We start from the raw sequence: 13958 nt of genomic DNA on the forward strand, positions 1-13958 counted from the left end.
GAGTTTTCGTTTCAGCAGACAAGAACGGCGCAGGCTTGATCCCGCTGCTCTCTCCGTCCGCAAGACTGAAATGAAACACGAAATAAACAGCCGGGTGACACTCCCGTTTCAAAATCCAGATTCAGTATCTTGAGGATGGGAACGGAATTGTGAATAAGAACCTGAGAAGGTAAACAGTTCTATTGGGTCAGACTAAACGTCTGTCTAGGCCTCCACCCTTGGAACCATAAGAATAACCTACTGGATTGGGCCAATGTTCCACATTGTCCATCATCCATCACAATGGCCATCCGGATGGTCTCAATGGATAACCTACAAGCAAGACCCACACACAGGAGCCAGTCCCCCTCTGACTGGCAGTCAGAAGCCTTACTGCCTCTGAGTGCAGAAGAATGGCACGGCCATCAGAGCTAGCAGCCATTGAAGCAACGTAGGAAGCTATGTTACATTCATTGTAATGCCTAGCAGCAGTTTTCGGGGGTTCCACACAGGAGTCTTCCCCACCCCTATCATGAGATGCTAGAGACTCAACCTGGGGGTTTTGACATGCCACTGAACTATGGTCTTTCCCTCTGTAAATAAAGCAAGATTCTAGTCCTTATCGTTCCAAGAAAAAGGCTGGTTTAAATAGGAGCACACAAAGTGCTAGATGGACTAGTCAAGCCACTGGTTCCATCTAACAGATTGAGGTTGAATCCCGACAAGACAGAAACACTGTTTCCAGGGGTTGGGGGAGAGACAAGCGGCAGGGGGGATTCCCTGGTCCTGAATGGGTTAACACTACCCCTAAATGACCATATGTGCAGCCCTGGAGTAATTTTGGAGGTGCAGGTCATTTCTGAGTCCAAGGCAGCTGTCTACCCACTCCTTCTGGTACACCGGCTGAGACCGTGTTGGCTGCGCATTGTCTCATCAGAGGTACATGCTCTGGTTATGTCCCACTTGGACTACAGCAATGTGCTTTACATAGGGCTACCTTTGAAGGTGACTTGGAAATTACAAATAATACCCTCCTTCTGTTTCCAACACCTGATATCCAGAAGCACATTGCCTCTGACAATGAAGGAGCAAGATTCACCTTCCTTGGAACTTTTTTTTTTAAGTTTTAAAAAGTTACTAGTCCTTATTGTTCTGTGAAGATCTGCTTGGGGAAATGGTGGGTTTGAACCTGAAGAGTCCCAGATGTCAGAGGGCCGCACTTCATATAGCTCCTTGCAACTTCTCCACTATACTGTACCAGAAAAGGGGGGGAGGGTAATTATGCAATAGTAGCTTTGGGAAAAAAATCAGAATAAGTTATGCAGAATAGATTAAATTGTGCAAATCACATTTGCATAACGTACCCAGCGTGCAGAATTCAACTATTGTTGCTGAGCATGCATTGGTGATGCAGAATTTTGATTTTATTTCATTTTCTAAAAGGTCGGCCCATAGCTAACAAAGGCTTCGGGGGGGTAAGTGTGGGGGGCACATAGCATTCCTTCCTTGAGGTACCTGCCTCTCTCCACCTCCCCCCCCCCCCCAGCGTCTCAATTTAGCCCTTCAGCCGTAAATCGGCCTGGGGGATGAGCAGCCATCTGGAGTGAGTCGGAGGAAGTCTCGGGAATCTCTCCCGCAAAGCCTTTTTGGCACCCGTCACTCCTTCCTCCTTCCAGCGGGGTCAGCATACCGATCCTGACTTTGCAATTAGCACCCAAGGAGTGCTGAGCATTCCTTGGCACCTAGGCCCGGCTTCTGAGGTTACTCTCACCCTCCTGGAGCCCCCCTATGGGGCGTCTAAGTGGTTAGGCCGCTCAAGAAACTCGCAGCTAATGTTTCTTCTTGGGCCTTCCTCCCATGTGTTGGCAGCCAGCCAGTACTGCGCAGCAGATCTCAGAGAATGAAACCCCACCAGCCCAAGCACTCCATATTTAAATTCCTGGACTGCTTAATGGGATTGAAGGACCTTTTCCTCAATAACTGTGGAGAAAGGGATGGGTTCTTTGGCCCCCTCTGCTGGGCACGTGTGGGGAGGCAGGAAATAGCTGAATCAAGGTGGAGCGGGGAATCAATGATCTGAGACCCTTCCATGTACTGTTCATTGTGCATTCATAAGTATTTGTGCTCATGATGCTATCGCAGCAGTCATGCGCGATCCCGCTTTCAAAACTATTCGTCCCCTGCAAGAGTTTTGGTGTGGACACACTGCTTTGTTTTCAATGGGTCCCATACCATTGTGCTGAAATCCTCTAAATTTTTATACTGTACCACAAATATTCTAGCTACAGCAAAAGAACCCCCAACCACAAGATAATGTGGAAGCATCTCAGAACAACTGATAAAGCAGAACAATGTGGAGATGATCCCATGGCCTCCAACATTTCTCTGATGAAAATAGAGACGTCCTATTCCACAATGAGAATAATAATAATACTTCCATTATTTATACTCAACTGGGTTGCCCCAGCCACTCTGGGCAGCTTCCAACATATATAAAAATATTTTTAAAATTAAAAAAAAAACCCTATACAGGTACATGTTTTCTAAAGGCTCAGGAGTTGCATAACTCCATACCCTCCAACTTTTCTCCGATGAAAATAGGGCCATCCTAAGGAAAGGCGGGACATTCTGGAATCAAATTAAAAACTGGGACAGCTTCTGTAAATCCGGGACTGTCCTTGGAAAATGGAGGCACTTGGAGGATCTGTGATCCAGAATAAATTGGCTACAGATGCACTGCTGTTGCGTCGTCAGTGATGAGCCAGTGGGCAGTAGTAGTTTGAGTGTTGGACTAGGCCATGGGTAGGCAAACTAAGGTCCGGGGGTCAGATGTGGCCCAATTGCCTTCTGAATCCAGCCCGCAGACTGTCCGGGAATCAGCGTGTTTTTACATGAGTAGAATGTGTCCTTTTATTTAAAATGCATCTCTGGGTTGTTTGGGGGCACAGGAATTCGTTCATCCCCCCCCCCAATATAGTCTGGCCCCCCACAAGGTCTGAGGGACAGTGGACCAGCCCCCTGCTGAAAACGTTTGCTGATCCCTGGACTAGGCCCTGGGAGAGACCAGGGTTTAAATCCCTGCTCAGTCATGAAACTCACTGGGTGACCTTGGGCCAGTAGAAGGTCACCCATGCAGAGATGCAGCCCCGAGGCACAAACTACCCCCTAAAATTTGCCCAGTGCTGCAGCATACACTTTCTCATGCCCCCATCCACTGGTGGCCACCAACTTGGATGGCTTCCAGCGAGGATTAGACAAATCCATTGAGAATAGTGAGGCTATCAATGGCCACAAAGCCTGATGGCTATGTTCTGCCTCCAAAGTCAGAGGCAAAATACCGGAAGGGAGAGTTGCTCTTGTGCTCAAGTCCTGCTTTTGGGCTTCTCATTTGGGCATCTGGCTCACTGCTGTGAGAACAGGATTCAAGACTAGATGGGCCATTGGCCTGTTTCACCAGCCAGGCTCTTCTTATGTTAAGGTAAAGGGACCCCTGACCATCAGGTCCAGTCGTGACCGACTCTGGGGTTGCGGCGCTCATCTCGCTTTATTGGCCAAGGTGGCCAGCATGACGAAGCCGCTTCTGGCGAACCAGAGCAGCGCACGGAAATGCCGTTTACCCTCCCGCCGGAGCGGTACCTATTGATCTGCTTGCACTTTGACATGCTTTCGAACTGCTAGGTTGGCAGGAGCAGGGACTGAGCAACGGGAGCTCACCCCGTCGTGGGGATTCGAACCGCCGACCTTCTGATCAGCAAGCCCTAGGCTCTGTGGTTTAACCCACAGCGCCACCCGCGTCCCCTTCTTATGTTAGATGTGTCCAAATTTAATTTGGAGAAAGGGCCATCCCTCCACTCTCTAACTCCCTAACTTCTTATGGAGAACATAAAAAGTCACCCTAGTCAAACCATTGGTTCATCTAGCTTAGTACTGTCTCCACTGACTGGCAGTGGCTTTCTGGGGTGTCAGGGCAGGGTCCAATCCTTAATTTTGTATGTTTATAGGAAGATAGGTTCCCATGAGGGAGTGTTCTTGCCTTCATGCTACCTTTGAAGGTGACTCGGAAACTAAAACTAATCCAGAATGTGGCTGTCAGACTGGTGGCTGGGAGCAGCCACCAGGACTTTATAACACCGGTCCTAAAGGATCTACATGGGCTCCCAGTATGTTTCTGAGCCCAACTCAAGGTGTTGGTGCTGACCTTTAAAGCCCTGAACGGCCTCAGCCCAGTATACCTGAAGGAGCATCTCCACCCCCATTGTTCTGTCCGGACACTGAGGTCCAGCGCCAAGAGCCTTCTGACGGTTCCCTCCCTACGAGAAGTGAGGGTACTGGGAACCAGGTAGAGGGCCTTCTCGGTAGTGGCGCCCGCCCTGTGGAACGCCCTCCCATCAGATGTCAAGGAGATAAGCAACTATCTGACTTTTAGAAGGCATCTGAAGGCAGCCCTGTTTAGGGAAGTTTTTAGTGCTAGATTTTTTTGTGTGTTTTAATATTTTGTTGGAAGCCGCCGAGAGTGGCAACCCAGTCAGATGAGCAGCATATATTAGTAGTGCCGTGGGCTTCCTGAAAGAATCTGGCCGCAGGATGCTGACCAGTGTCACGCTCTAGCAGGGATCCTCTTACGTTCTTCCCAGCGCTATTTTTCTAGAAAAAGAGGTGCCTGTCGGAGCTCACCACAAACTTCTCCCTTGTTCTCTTAGAATGACAATGGCACCCACCTCAGAGATACCATACCTGAGCTCCGGCTGGGGGGGGGGGGAGCCCTGGTTCTTACTCTGCTCCACCAAGCAGGATCCAGAAAAGGAAGCGATAGATGGCAGGAGGTGGCAAAAGCTCAAATGTCCGTCAATTCCCCCCCACCCATAGGCGATAAATCTGTACAGATAATCCCCTCCGAATGCCAAGTGGCAGCTGCTCCGGGCGCTGACAGCCCTTAGCCGCTTGACGGATGGGGCCAACCTTCGCTCGGGGAGAAACTCGATGCCATTGTTTTCCTAGAGACTGCCACCAACAATGCAAGGAATAGGGAGTGTGGCGTGGAACTGCATAACTTTCCCAGCTCTCCCCCAGCCATTAGCGGGAGAGAGCCGGTTGGGTTTCCACTTATCTCAAAGTCCCGCCTGTCAATCCTGGGGCAGATTTGAGGCAAAACCCTTTCCTAAGGCGCAAGTGACTCAGAGTTTCCAGCTGTATCCCGTGCACGAGATAATCCACTTTTAAGGAGAATTTCTCGATGACCTGGGCAGGCAACGTTCTCTGTCCATCTCCCCATTTACAGGAACTGCCTGATGCTAACCGGGGCCATCAGTTCACCCAGCTCAATATTGTCAACAGCAGGCATGCTGGTTTCCAAGGGCCACATGCCGGCAGAGGGCAGGGCCAGAGGCAGAAGTAGGCTGGTTTGTACACATAGTCACACACCCCTCTCTGTCCTCTGTGTGGAAAAGCAGGATCGGAGTTCAAGGACAGGTGGGTGAAACAGGGCCATTGAAGGGCCAGATAGAGAGGCCTGGAGGGCCGTGTTTGCCCCCCCCAGCTTGTGGTTCCCCACCCCTGGTCTACAAACTGGCACTGGCTGTCCCAGTCTTCAAATTGAGAGTCCCTGGAGATGACAGGGATTGATCCTGCGACCTTTTGCATGCAAGGCAAATGCTCTACTGCTGTGCTACATCCCTTCCCGTTAGTTTAGGACAGAGATCATGAGAAAATGGGAAAGGAGCATCCCCAACCTGGTGCCCTCCAGACGTTGCTGGACTCCTCAAAGATCGATGGATACGACTTTGTACAACAGACTCCGTATGTTTCAACCATGCAAAACTCAGAGGTTCATATACACCTGCATGCCTCTGTCCAACCGGGCAATCGGGAGCACTACCAGAGTTCAAGGACACGCTCCACCCAAGCCAAAACACTCAGGGAGGCTGCAGAGCTAGGCTCATGAGGGCGCTATGGCTTGGGGAGTTTCCCGAGGGCCAGATGGAGTAGCCTGAAGGGCCACAGATGAGATTCCCCGCCCCCTGCTCTAAAAGAAAGCGAAGGAGACTCTCTTTGGCAAACACCTCCCTGCTTGTTCACCTGAATTCTCTCGTTGGTCGCCACAGGCGAGCAGCTGTTGATGATACTAATAGCGTTCACGGTGTTAGATGGTAAATTAAGCACTGTGGGCAACCGTGGAGCTGTGTTTGAGTTTTTAAGCATAGCCATTGCTGGGGAAAGACCCAGCCGGGGACAGTTGGTTCTCCGGGTAGCTCCTGGCGTTGTGCAAAAGTCAGCAGCGGTTTGGTGAGCCTAACCGCAACGTTTGCTGGAAAAGATAAGGTTATTTTCAGAACCCGAGTGTTTCCTTTTCCTCGCTTTCCGCTCCCCACACTTTCTGCCTTTCCTGTCAAGAGGCCGGGAAATTAGGGGGGGAGCAGTCAATCTCCTTGCCAGCTCATTTCACACCCTGGCACCGTGTGGCTTCCGGGTCGATTTGTCCTCAGGGTGGAGATGGGCAAACCTATCTATTTTGGTTCTTCTCCATTTCTCATTTTGCATATCTTATGTCTGTTTCTCCACATTTCCACGTCAGTTAGCAATTTTTTAAAAAGAAAAACCAGCATTTTAATGCGCATTTCTCTTAAAATATACATTTTTGTGAGCAATTTCCTATAATACACACATTTTCCCCCAAAGCAATTTACCCCTAACATAATGGACATAAGAAGGGTCTCCCCTGCCCTCCTTTCTTAAGGTCCTTTAGCGTTCGTCCCGATTTGGGGCCAGGCAGCTCTTCAAAATCAAGAACAGGGAAAGTTGGTGCCCACTGGAGCTGGTAGGGCAGGAGTCGGGGAGCCTGACAGTAGGTGGCGCCACAGCCAATGAAAGGCAGAGCCCACTAATTCTAACTTTGCCCCATCCTTCTCCTTCCCTGGAGCTCTGGAAGGAGCAACCCTGAGACTAAGAAAGAGGAGGGAAATGTCAGACAGGACCACCTCCCTCTCACCCTTGCAAGTAAGAAAGGGGCAGGTGGAGAGGGGCAGGCCAGGGGCAGAGCGAGGTTTATGGGGCAGTGCCCCATTTGCCCCAGCAGCTCAGCCTCTGTTGAAACTATAGCTATCAGCTTACAGATTTGAAAATAAGGGACCAACAGCCTCGAAAATAAGGGATCAGCTGCCAAAATAAGGGACTTTCAGAGCACAGGTATGTTCAACTTCTGAGCCCCTCCGAGCCAAAGGCAGAAAGCCCAGCCAGCAGCCAAACGAAGCCTCAAGCGGTGGTTCCCACAGCGCAGCAACCCGGCAAAGGGGATGCAGCAAGGAAAACCACCGTCCCCTCTCCGCTGGGAAGCGCTGAGCAAAGGCCAGTCCCCAGGCAACGTGGCCGGTTTGATCGGCACAAGGCATGCAAGCTCCACCCCCCAGTTGTTCTTAGACTCCTTATTGGGTGAGCAACGCAGCCAAGCAACACAGTTGGAGCCTCCCTCCTCCCTGGCCAGCAGGGAGGGAGAGGAGCTGCTTCCTTTGACACCCGGGAAATTTAAGAGACAACATCAATAAGGGACAGCAGCGAGACATGGCGCTGGGATAAGGGAGTTTCCCGCCAAATAAGAGACGGTTGACAGCTATGGTCGAAACAGGGGACTGCCCTTTGCACAGCAGGGCCCACAGCCATTCCAGTCACGTGGTTTGGCCCTGCGAAAGTGCTGGGTGAAAAAACAGTCCTGCTTAGGGAACACAAATTCAGAGAGGGGCATCCCTCCACCCCAGACCCATACATACGTCAGCCGCCTTCTTCTCCGCCAGCTCCAGTTTCTCCTGCGCATCTTTGAGAGCCTCTGAATATTTGTCCAGCTCGTCCTCCGTCCCCTTCAGCTTCTTCTGCATGGCGGCTAATTCATCTTCCAGCTGCAAAAGGAAAGGGGAGGGAGCGTTTACCAGGCGTCCGCAGTCCTTCTTGAGGCCTAGAACCTTGAACGCTGAGGAAGAAGGACCAAATCTGTCCCGTTTGGTTTCTCGTTTCTCCCCAGAATTATGTTTATCCGCATTTCCGTGTCGGCCACAGCAGCAGAAGCTTCGCTAACTGATTTAGCTGTGATTATTGCATTGCAAGGGGTTGGACTAGATGTCCCTTGGGGGTCCCTTCCAGCCCTACAGTTCTATGATTTCTGCAGATCAGGCCGCCTCTGGAGGCGCAGCAGCCGGCCAGGCCAATTCTTTCTGATCAGCTGGCAACCTTCGGAAGACATCTAAGCTAGATTCAAAGAAAGTGGATGTAGGATGTGTTTTTATTGTGTTTTTAATATTCTGTTGGGAGCCGCCCAGAGTGGCTGAGAAAAGCTAGCCAGATGGGTGGGATATAAATAATAAATAAAATTATTATTATTATTATTATTATTATTATTATTATTATTATTATTACTCCCATTTACTCTTACAGCCAGCACACTCCCTCCCATGGTTTGGGAAGTGGTGTGTACATATTATTTTAGTCACAGAATCCACACCTATCCCATATCTATCCTGTCGCTTCTTAGAAAAAGCTGTATTTGGATGCTTTCCCTGCTAAATCAGCTCCGATCCAAATTGACCGGGAAGGGTGAGGGATGACCTAAGCTGAGTTTTTAAATGGCCATGTGTACATATCCCCAATGCAAGGGTCCTGGGTTCAGTCGGCACTTCTTGAGAAGGCTTCTTGCCTGAAGCCCTTGCTCCTTCAACTTTGTGGCAGGTGATTTGCATTCCAGAGTTTGACACATTTATAGTCTTTGATCTTTTAACCACCAGCCTGCATCCCTGTTTGGATGTTTTGTTTTTTAAGAAACAACAGGTGAAGTGATCAGCTCTTCTTAGGAACAACAAGGAAAACCTAGGTCAGGGGTCTGCAACCCGCGGCTCCGGAGCCGCATGTGGCTCTTTTACACCTTTGCCGCGGCTCCGGGACGGATACTAGCGAGGCGAGGAGGCGCATTGTGCGCCCCGACACTCCCCACTGTGGCGGGCACTGTACTGGCTGTGACGTCGCATGGGGGCGGTGCGTGCGTTAGTCACGCACCGTCCCGACGTCACCTTCCCGTCCGCTGTCAGATCGCGGCTCCGGAGGTATATTTGTTTTAAATGTCGCAATGGTTTTGCGGCACCCAGTTGTTCTTTTCTTCGGAAACGGGTCCAAGTGGCTCTTTTTGTCTTAAAGGTTGCAGACCCCTGACCTAGGTCAACCTTCCATATCCAGATCCATATTTACCTGGAAATGTCATTCTTTGCTTAATTATGTGAAGAGGATAGTAAGCTTTATAGTACAACTGTATACTTGTATGTCTCCGTATGTTAATGTTGCTTACTCCCAGGTAATAAGGCTGCAAGCTTAAGGTAAAGGTAAAGGTACCCCTGCCCGTATGGGCCAGTCTTGACAGACTCTGGGGTTGTGCGCCCATCTCACTCAAGAGGCCAGGGGCCAGCGCTGTCCGCAGACACTTCCAGGTCACGTGGCCAGCGTGACATCGCTGCTCTGGCGAGCCAGAGCCGCACACGGAAACGCCGTTTACCTTCCCGCTAGTAAGCGGTCCCTATTTATCTACTTGCACCCGAAGGTGCTTTCGAACTGCTAGGTTGGCAGGCGCTGGGACCGAGCAGCGGGAGCGCACCCCGCCGCGGGGATTCGAACCGCCGACCTTTCGATCGGCAAGCCCTAGGCGCTGAGGCTTTTACCCACAGCACCACCCGCGTCCCCTGGCTGCAAGCTTACTGTACTGCAATACTGCTTTGCTTACCAGTTATTTACCTACCTGTTGATTCACCTCATTTCTGCCCCACCTTCCCCTACAAGGAGCTTGAGGTGGCACACGTCTTGCTGCTCCTCATCGGCCAACCCCCACAACAACCCTGCAAAGTGGGTCAGGCTGCAAGCGAGCGACTAGGCCCGAGCTCACACCCAGGGTGCTCCACGGCCAAGCGGGTTATTCGAACCCTGGTCTCTCCCACTAACCACTACACCACACTGTCTCTTTAAATGTCCAGCGCTGTGTTCCTTTCAGAGGGTTCTGCGGCCCAACAGAGTGGAAGGGACTTTATACAATAATTTCCAGTTTCTGCAACTGGTTCGGGTGTTCCTCTCTCCCTCTCTACCCCCGCCTCCCCGCCATAGTTCCTCATCGCCTTACAAGGATACCATGAGAGGCTTCTCAAAGCACAGATAGAGAGAATCCCCCCATCTCTAAATTCCCTTTGCTCTTCCAGCCTGAACAGACATGAAACATAACTTGATCTCTTCTGCCCTGCCTCCAGGCAAGGTCAAAACAACACGCAATCTCTGGCGTCCTAGACATTCCTCCTGCCGACAAAACCCTTTTCTTCCCCCCCATTTCGTCTTCAGTCTAACCTGGGCATGTAGGAACACAAGTCCGTATTTTAACAGACCTTTGCTCCGGATGGGACTGCCCGATAGCAGAGCCGGCTGCATCGCAAACCGGTTTGAGCAACCTAGTCGCATACGCAGCACACATTGAAAGAGCTCGTATTCTGCTTTAAAAGTCAATGGCTTCCATCAAAGAATCCTGGGAACCGTAGATTGTTAAGGGTCTCCTAACCCCTCTCCGCTCCCTTAACAAACTACAGTTCCCAGGATTCTTGGGGGGGGGGGGAGCCACAGCTCGTCAAGTACATAGCTGTCAACTTTCAGATTTGAAAATACAGTGGTACCTCGGGTTACATACGCTTCAGGTTACATACACTTCAGGTTACAGACTCCGCTAACCCAGAAATAGTGCTTCAGGTTAAGAACTTTGCTTCAGGATGAGAACAGAAATTGTGCTCCGGTGGCGTGGCAGCAACAGGAGGCCCCATTAGCTAAAGTGGTGCTTCAGGTTAAGAACAGTTTCAGGTTAAGAACGGACCTCCGGAACGAATTAAGTACTTAACCCGAGGTACCACTGTATTTGTCTTTCTGTATTTTCTAAGCTCAACACCACGTTATTCCCTTCCCTTCCAAGGGGTTAGCTTGCACACCTTAGAGAATGAAGCCTGGATGAAAACAAAATGACTCAGGGAGATGCAGGTATCTTTTGCCCAATGCGGCGCTTGAACCCACACAACTCCTGAGATCAAGAGCCTCGCGCTCTACCGACTGAGCTATGAGCTGTGAGAGAGAGATGGTTTCTCAGAGAGAGAGAGAGAGGGCAGTGGCAGAGTGGAAGGAGAGAACCATTAACTTCAATGGTTCCACTCTGATCTCGAGTAGTCTGGGATGCCACGCAGAACCTCCACCTACGGTGGCAGTCTACCTTTGCATCCTCGATTCTGAGAACAAGCCGCCTGGAGGCGCTGTTGCTCTCATGCCCCACTTGTGGGCTTCCTGGAGACATCTGATTGGCGGATGTGTAGGAGAGGGGGTGCGCAGGATGCTTTGGTTTGAGACACACACACCCCGGGACGCTCTTCTGTTCTGACCCAGCTCCCTGCTGTGTGTGATGGGGAATCTCATGCCTGTCTGGAAATGCAGAATATAACACGCCCATCCTCACATGCCCCCTTTCTCTCCCCTATTGTCAGCTGTTTGGTCACCCTGAAGCCATCCTGATCACGGGGCGGGCAGGCACCAGCACCAATTCCACCCACCCAGCCAGCCCTTCCTTCCTTTGTTTGCCAAGACTTTGTCAAGCGTAAGGAATGTGAAACTGGAACTCTCTGGAGAAAGGAGCCAAGCCGGTCCCAGATTCTTTCTGCCCTTCATCATCCTCACCTTCTTTCTCCGTTCCTATAAACTCATCCAAAACCGACCAACGCAGGTGGGGAGAGGTGAGTGCGAAGGTTTAGTCTGTGCTGGGGGTTAACCACTGCAACTCACTGCCTCTCAGCCTAACCTACCTCGCAGGGTTATTGTTAAATGTGGAAGGCAATAACCACCTTGAGCTCGTTGGATAAATAGGTGGGATATATAGATGCAAGAAATACCGTAAATAATATACGTACGCAGAGGCCTCTTCCTGTACTGCTGAGCGATGAGGACTCCCTGCAACTATTTTCAGTTCAGGAATTTGGCTTTAGGAGTCTTTTCAGTGAACGGTCGGCCAGACCTCTGAGCGTACGCAGAGCGCATTTCCCCATGCTGCTGATCAAGTCGGGGGCACACAGTGGCTGGTCCATCTGACACACACAGGGAGGTGAGCTCTGAGTTGTGCTAACTCAAGGGGAAAGGCCCTCTGAACATATGCAGAGTGCAATTCTCTTGCCGGTGGGTAACCGCCATCAGAGCCAACCTGGAATTAAGGTAAGGGGACCTCAGGCAAACATTAGATGGACAAGCACTCTGCACGTGCTCAGGGGCTCCTCTGCAGCATTTAGTCCACATGATCCGGGATGGAACTCTGCAATTTAAAAGGAATGCTGGAGGCTTAGTTGTCAATAGGACCTTGTGGTCCAATCTCATATGTAGCCAATGACAGCACTACACAGAGTAGACCCATTGATATAAATGGCCATGATCACTAAGACCATTCATTTCTCTGTGTAGGTTGCCTTTACAGCAGAAACCCCAAATTTTTAGGTCCCACTTTCCATCGATCCCATATTTATGAAAACCAAATAAGAAATTGCTGCTTTGAAAATGGAGAACAGCCCAATTTTTAATTTTTCAATTTTATTTTTTTGAAGCCGAAGCAAAAACTGGTGTTGTTGGATGCCAGGGTCTATCAGCTGCGGTGGCCAACAGTCAGGGATGATGGGATTCGTAGTTCCTCAACATCTGGAGGGCCGCAGGATCCCCACTTGCAAGCCAGCCCTGTTCCAACCCATCAGGGACCACATGTGAAATGCACCTCCAGAGATATAAAGCGAGGATGGGGAGTCCATATCACTCCATATGTTTCTGGACTCCAGTTCCCATCAGCGCCAGACACCATCGAATCACAGAAGTCGGAAGGGACCACAAGGATCAACCAGAGCAGGCATGGCCAAACTCGGCCCTCCAGATGTTTCGGGACTACAACTCCCATCATCCCTAGCCAACAGGACCAGCGGTCAGGGATGATGGGAGCTGTAGTTCCGAAACATCTGGAGGGCCGAGTTTGGCCATGCCTGATCTAGAGTGACTGGGGGAAAACAGAAACCAGACCGATTGACTTGAGGGTATCCGTGACGAGCTAAGGCAGAATTCGAATCCAGGACCCTACCACAAAGCTCCTCCCCGCCCCCCAGCACACACAGCCGAGCCCAGCGGCTGCCCACCTGCTTGCTCCTCTCTTCCGCCTGCTTCTGCTCTGCCTCGGCCTGCTCCGCCCGGTCCAGGGCGTTTTCCTTGTCCAGTTTGAGCATCTGCATCTTTTTCTTGATGGCTTCCATGGCGGCAGTCGGTGGAGCGAAGAGCTATCCGTGCAAGTAGGAATGGGGAGCGCGCCGAGAGGACCTGGCTGGCACAAAGCAGACCCGGGGGGCACCCTGAGCGGACCTCGGCGCTGCCTTCGAAAGCCTGCTCCTTCTCCTCCCTGCCCCTCGGCCCTTTATAGTCGTCCTCCCTGCCAGCTGGCCGGAAGGTGGGGCAGGGGGACCTGTGGCTTACTAGGGCCGGCTCCAATTGGGTCCAAAATAACCCCCTCCATTGCCCTGGCACTGCCTTGCGGTGGTGGCAGTGCTGGGGAGAAGACCTGGGAGAGGCGTCCTTTTGTTTTTTTATTTTTTGCTTCGTGATGAGCTGTGGCCATATTTGGCCTCCCTAGGGGAACAGCTGAGTACCACTAATAGAAAGCCCCAAAAGTGGCAGAAGAAGGGGAGGGGGTTGAAGGCTGCTTTGTTCCAGCAAAGAGGACACCCGCCCCCCCGTCACTCACCCACCCCTTTCCCTTAGCTTTTCTATATATATATATGTGTGTGTGTGTATATATATGTATATGTGTATGTGTATGTGTATATGCATGTGTGTGTGTGTGTGTGTGTGTGTGTGTGTGTGTGTGTGTATATATATATAGGGATGCGGGTGGCGCTGTGGGTTAAAGCCTCAGTGCCTAGGAC

At 51.0% G+C, this 13958-nt stretch overlaps 1 protein-coding gene across 8 annotated transcripts in view; it reads right to left on the reverse strand.

Annotated features, from left to right (window-relative positions):
* TPM3 (tropomyosin 3) overlaps positions 1-13413 on the reverse strand; it is a 74195-nt gene extending 60782 nt beyond the window's left edge. For 4 of the 8 annotated variants that reach the window (XM_028710527.2, XM_028710530.2, XM_077920274.1 and 1 more), the window contains exons 1-2: positions 13179-13412; positions 7740-7865 (exon numbers count right to left, since the gene is read on the reverse strand). In XM_028710527.2, the coding sequence (XP_028566360.1) occupies positions 7740-7865; positions 13179-13292 (240 nt within the window). In that variant the 5' untranslated portion in view covers positions 13293-13412. Of the gene's footprint in view, positions 1-7739; positions 7866-13178 lie in introns of all 8 variants that reach the window. The other 4 variants (XM_028710525.2, XM_028710524.2, XM_028710531.2 and 1 more) reach the window with 2 other exon arrangements.
* Between the last annotated feature and the right edge of the window lie 545 nt (positions 13414-13958).

This window comes from Podarcis muralis, chromosome 16 (assembly GCF_964188315.1).
Source record: "Podarcis muralis chromosome 16, rPodMur119.hap1.1, whole genome shotgun sequence".
Taxonomy (NCBI): domain Eukaryota; kingdom Metazoa; phylum Chordata; class Lepidosauria; order Squamata; family Lacertidae; genus Podarcis; species Podarcis muralis.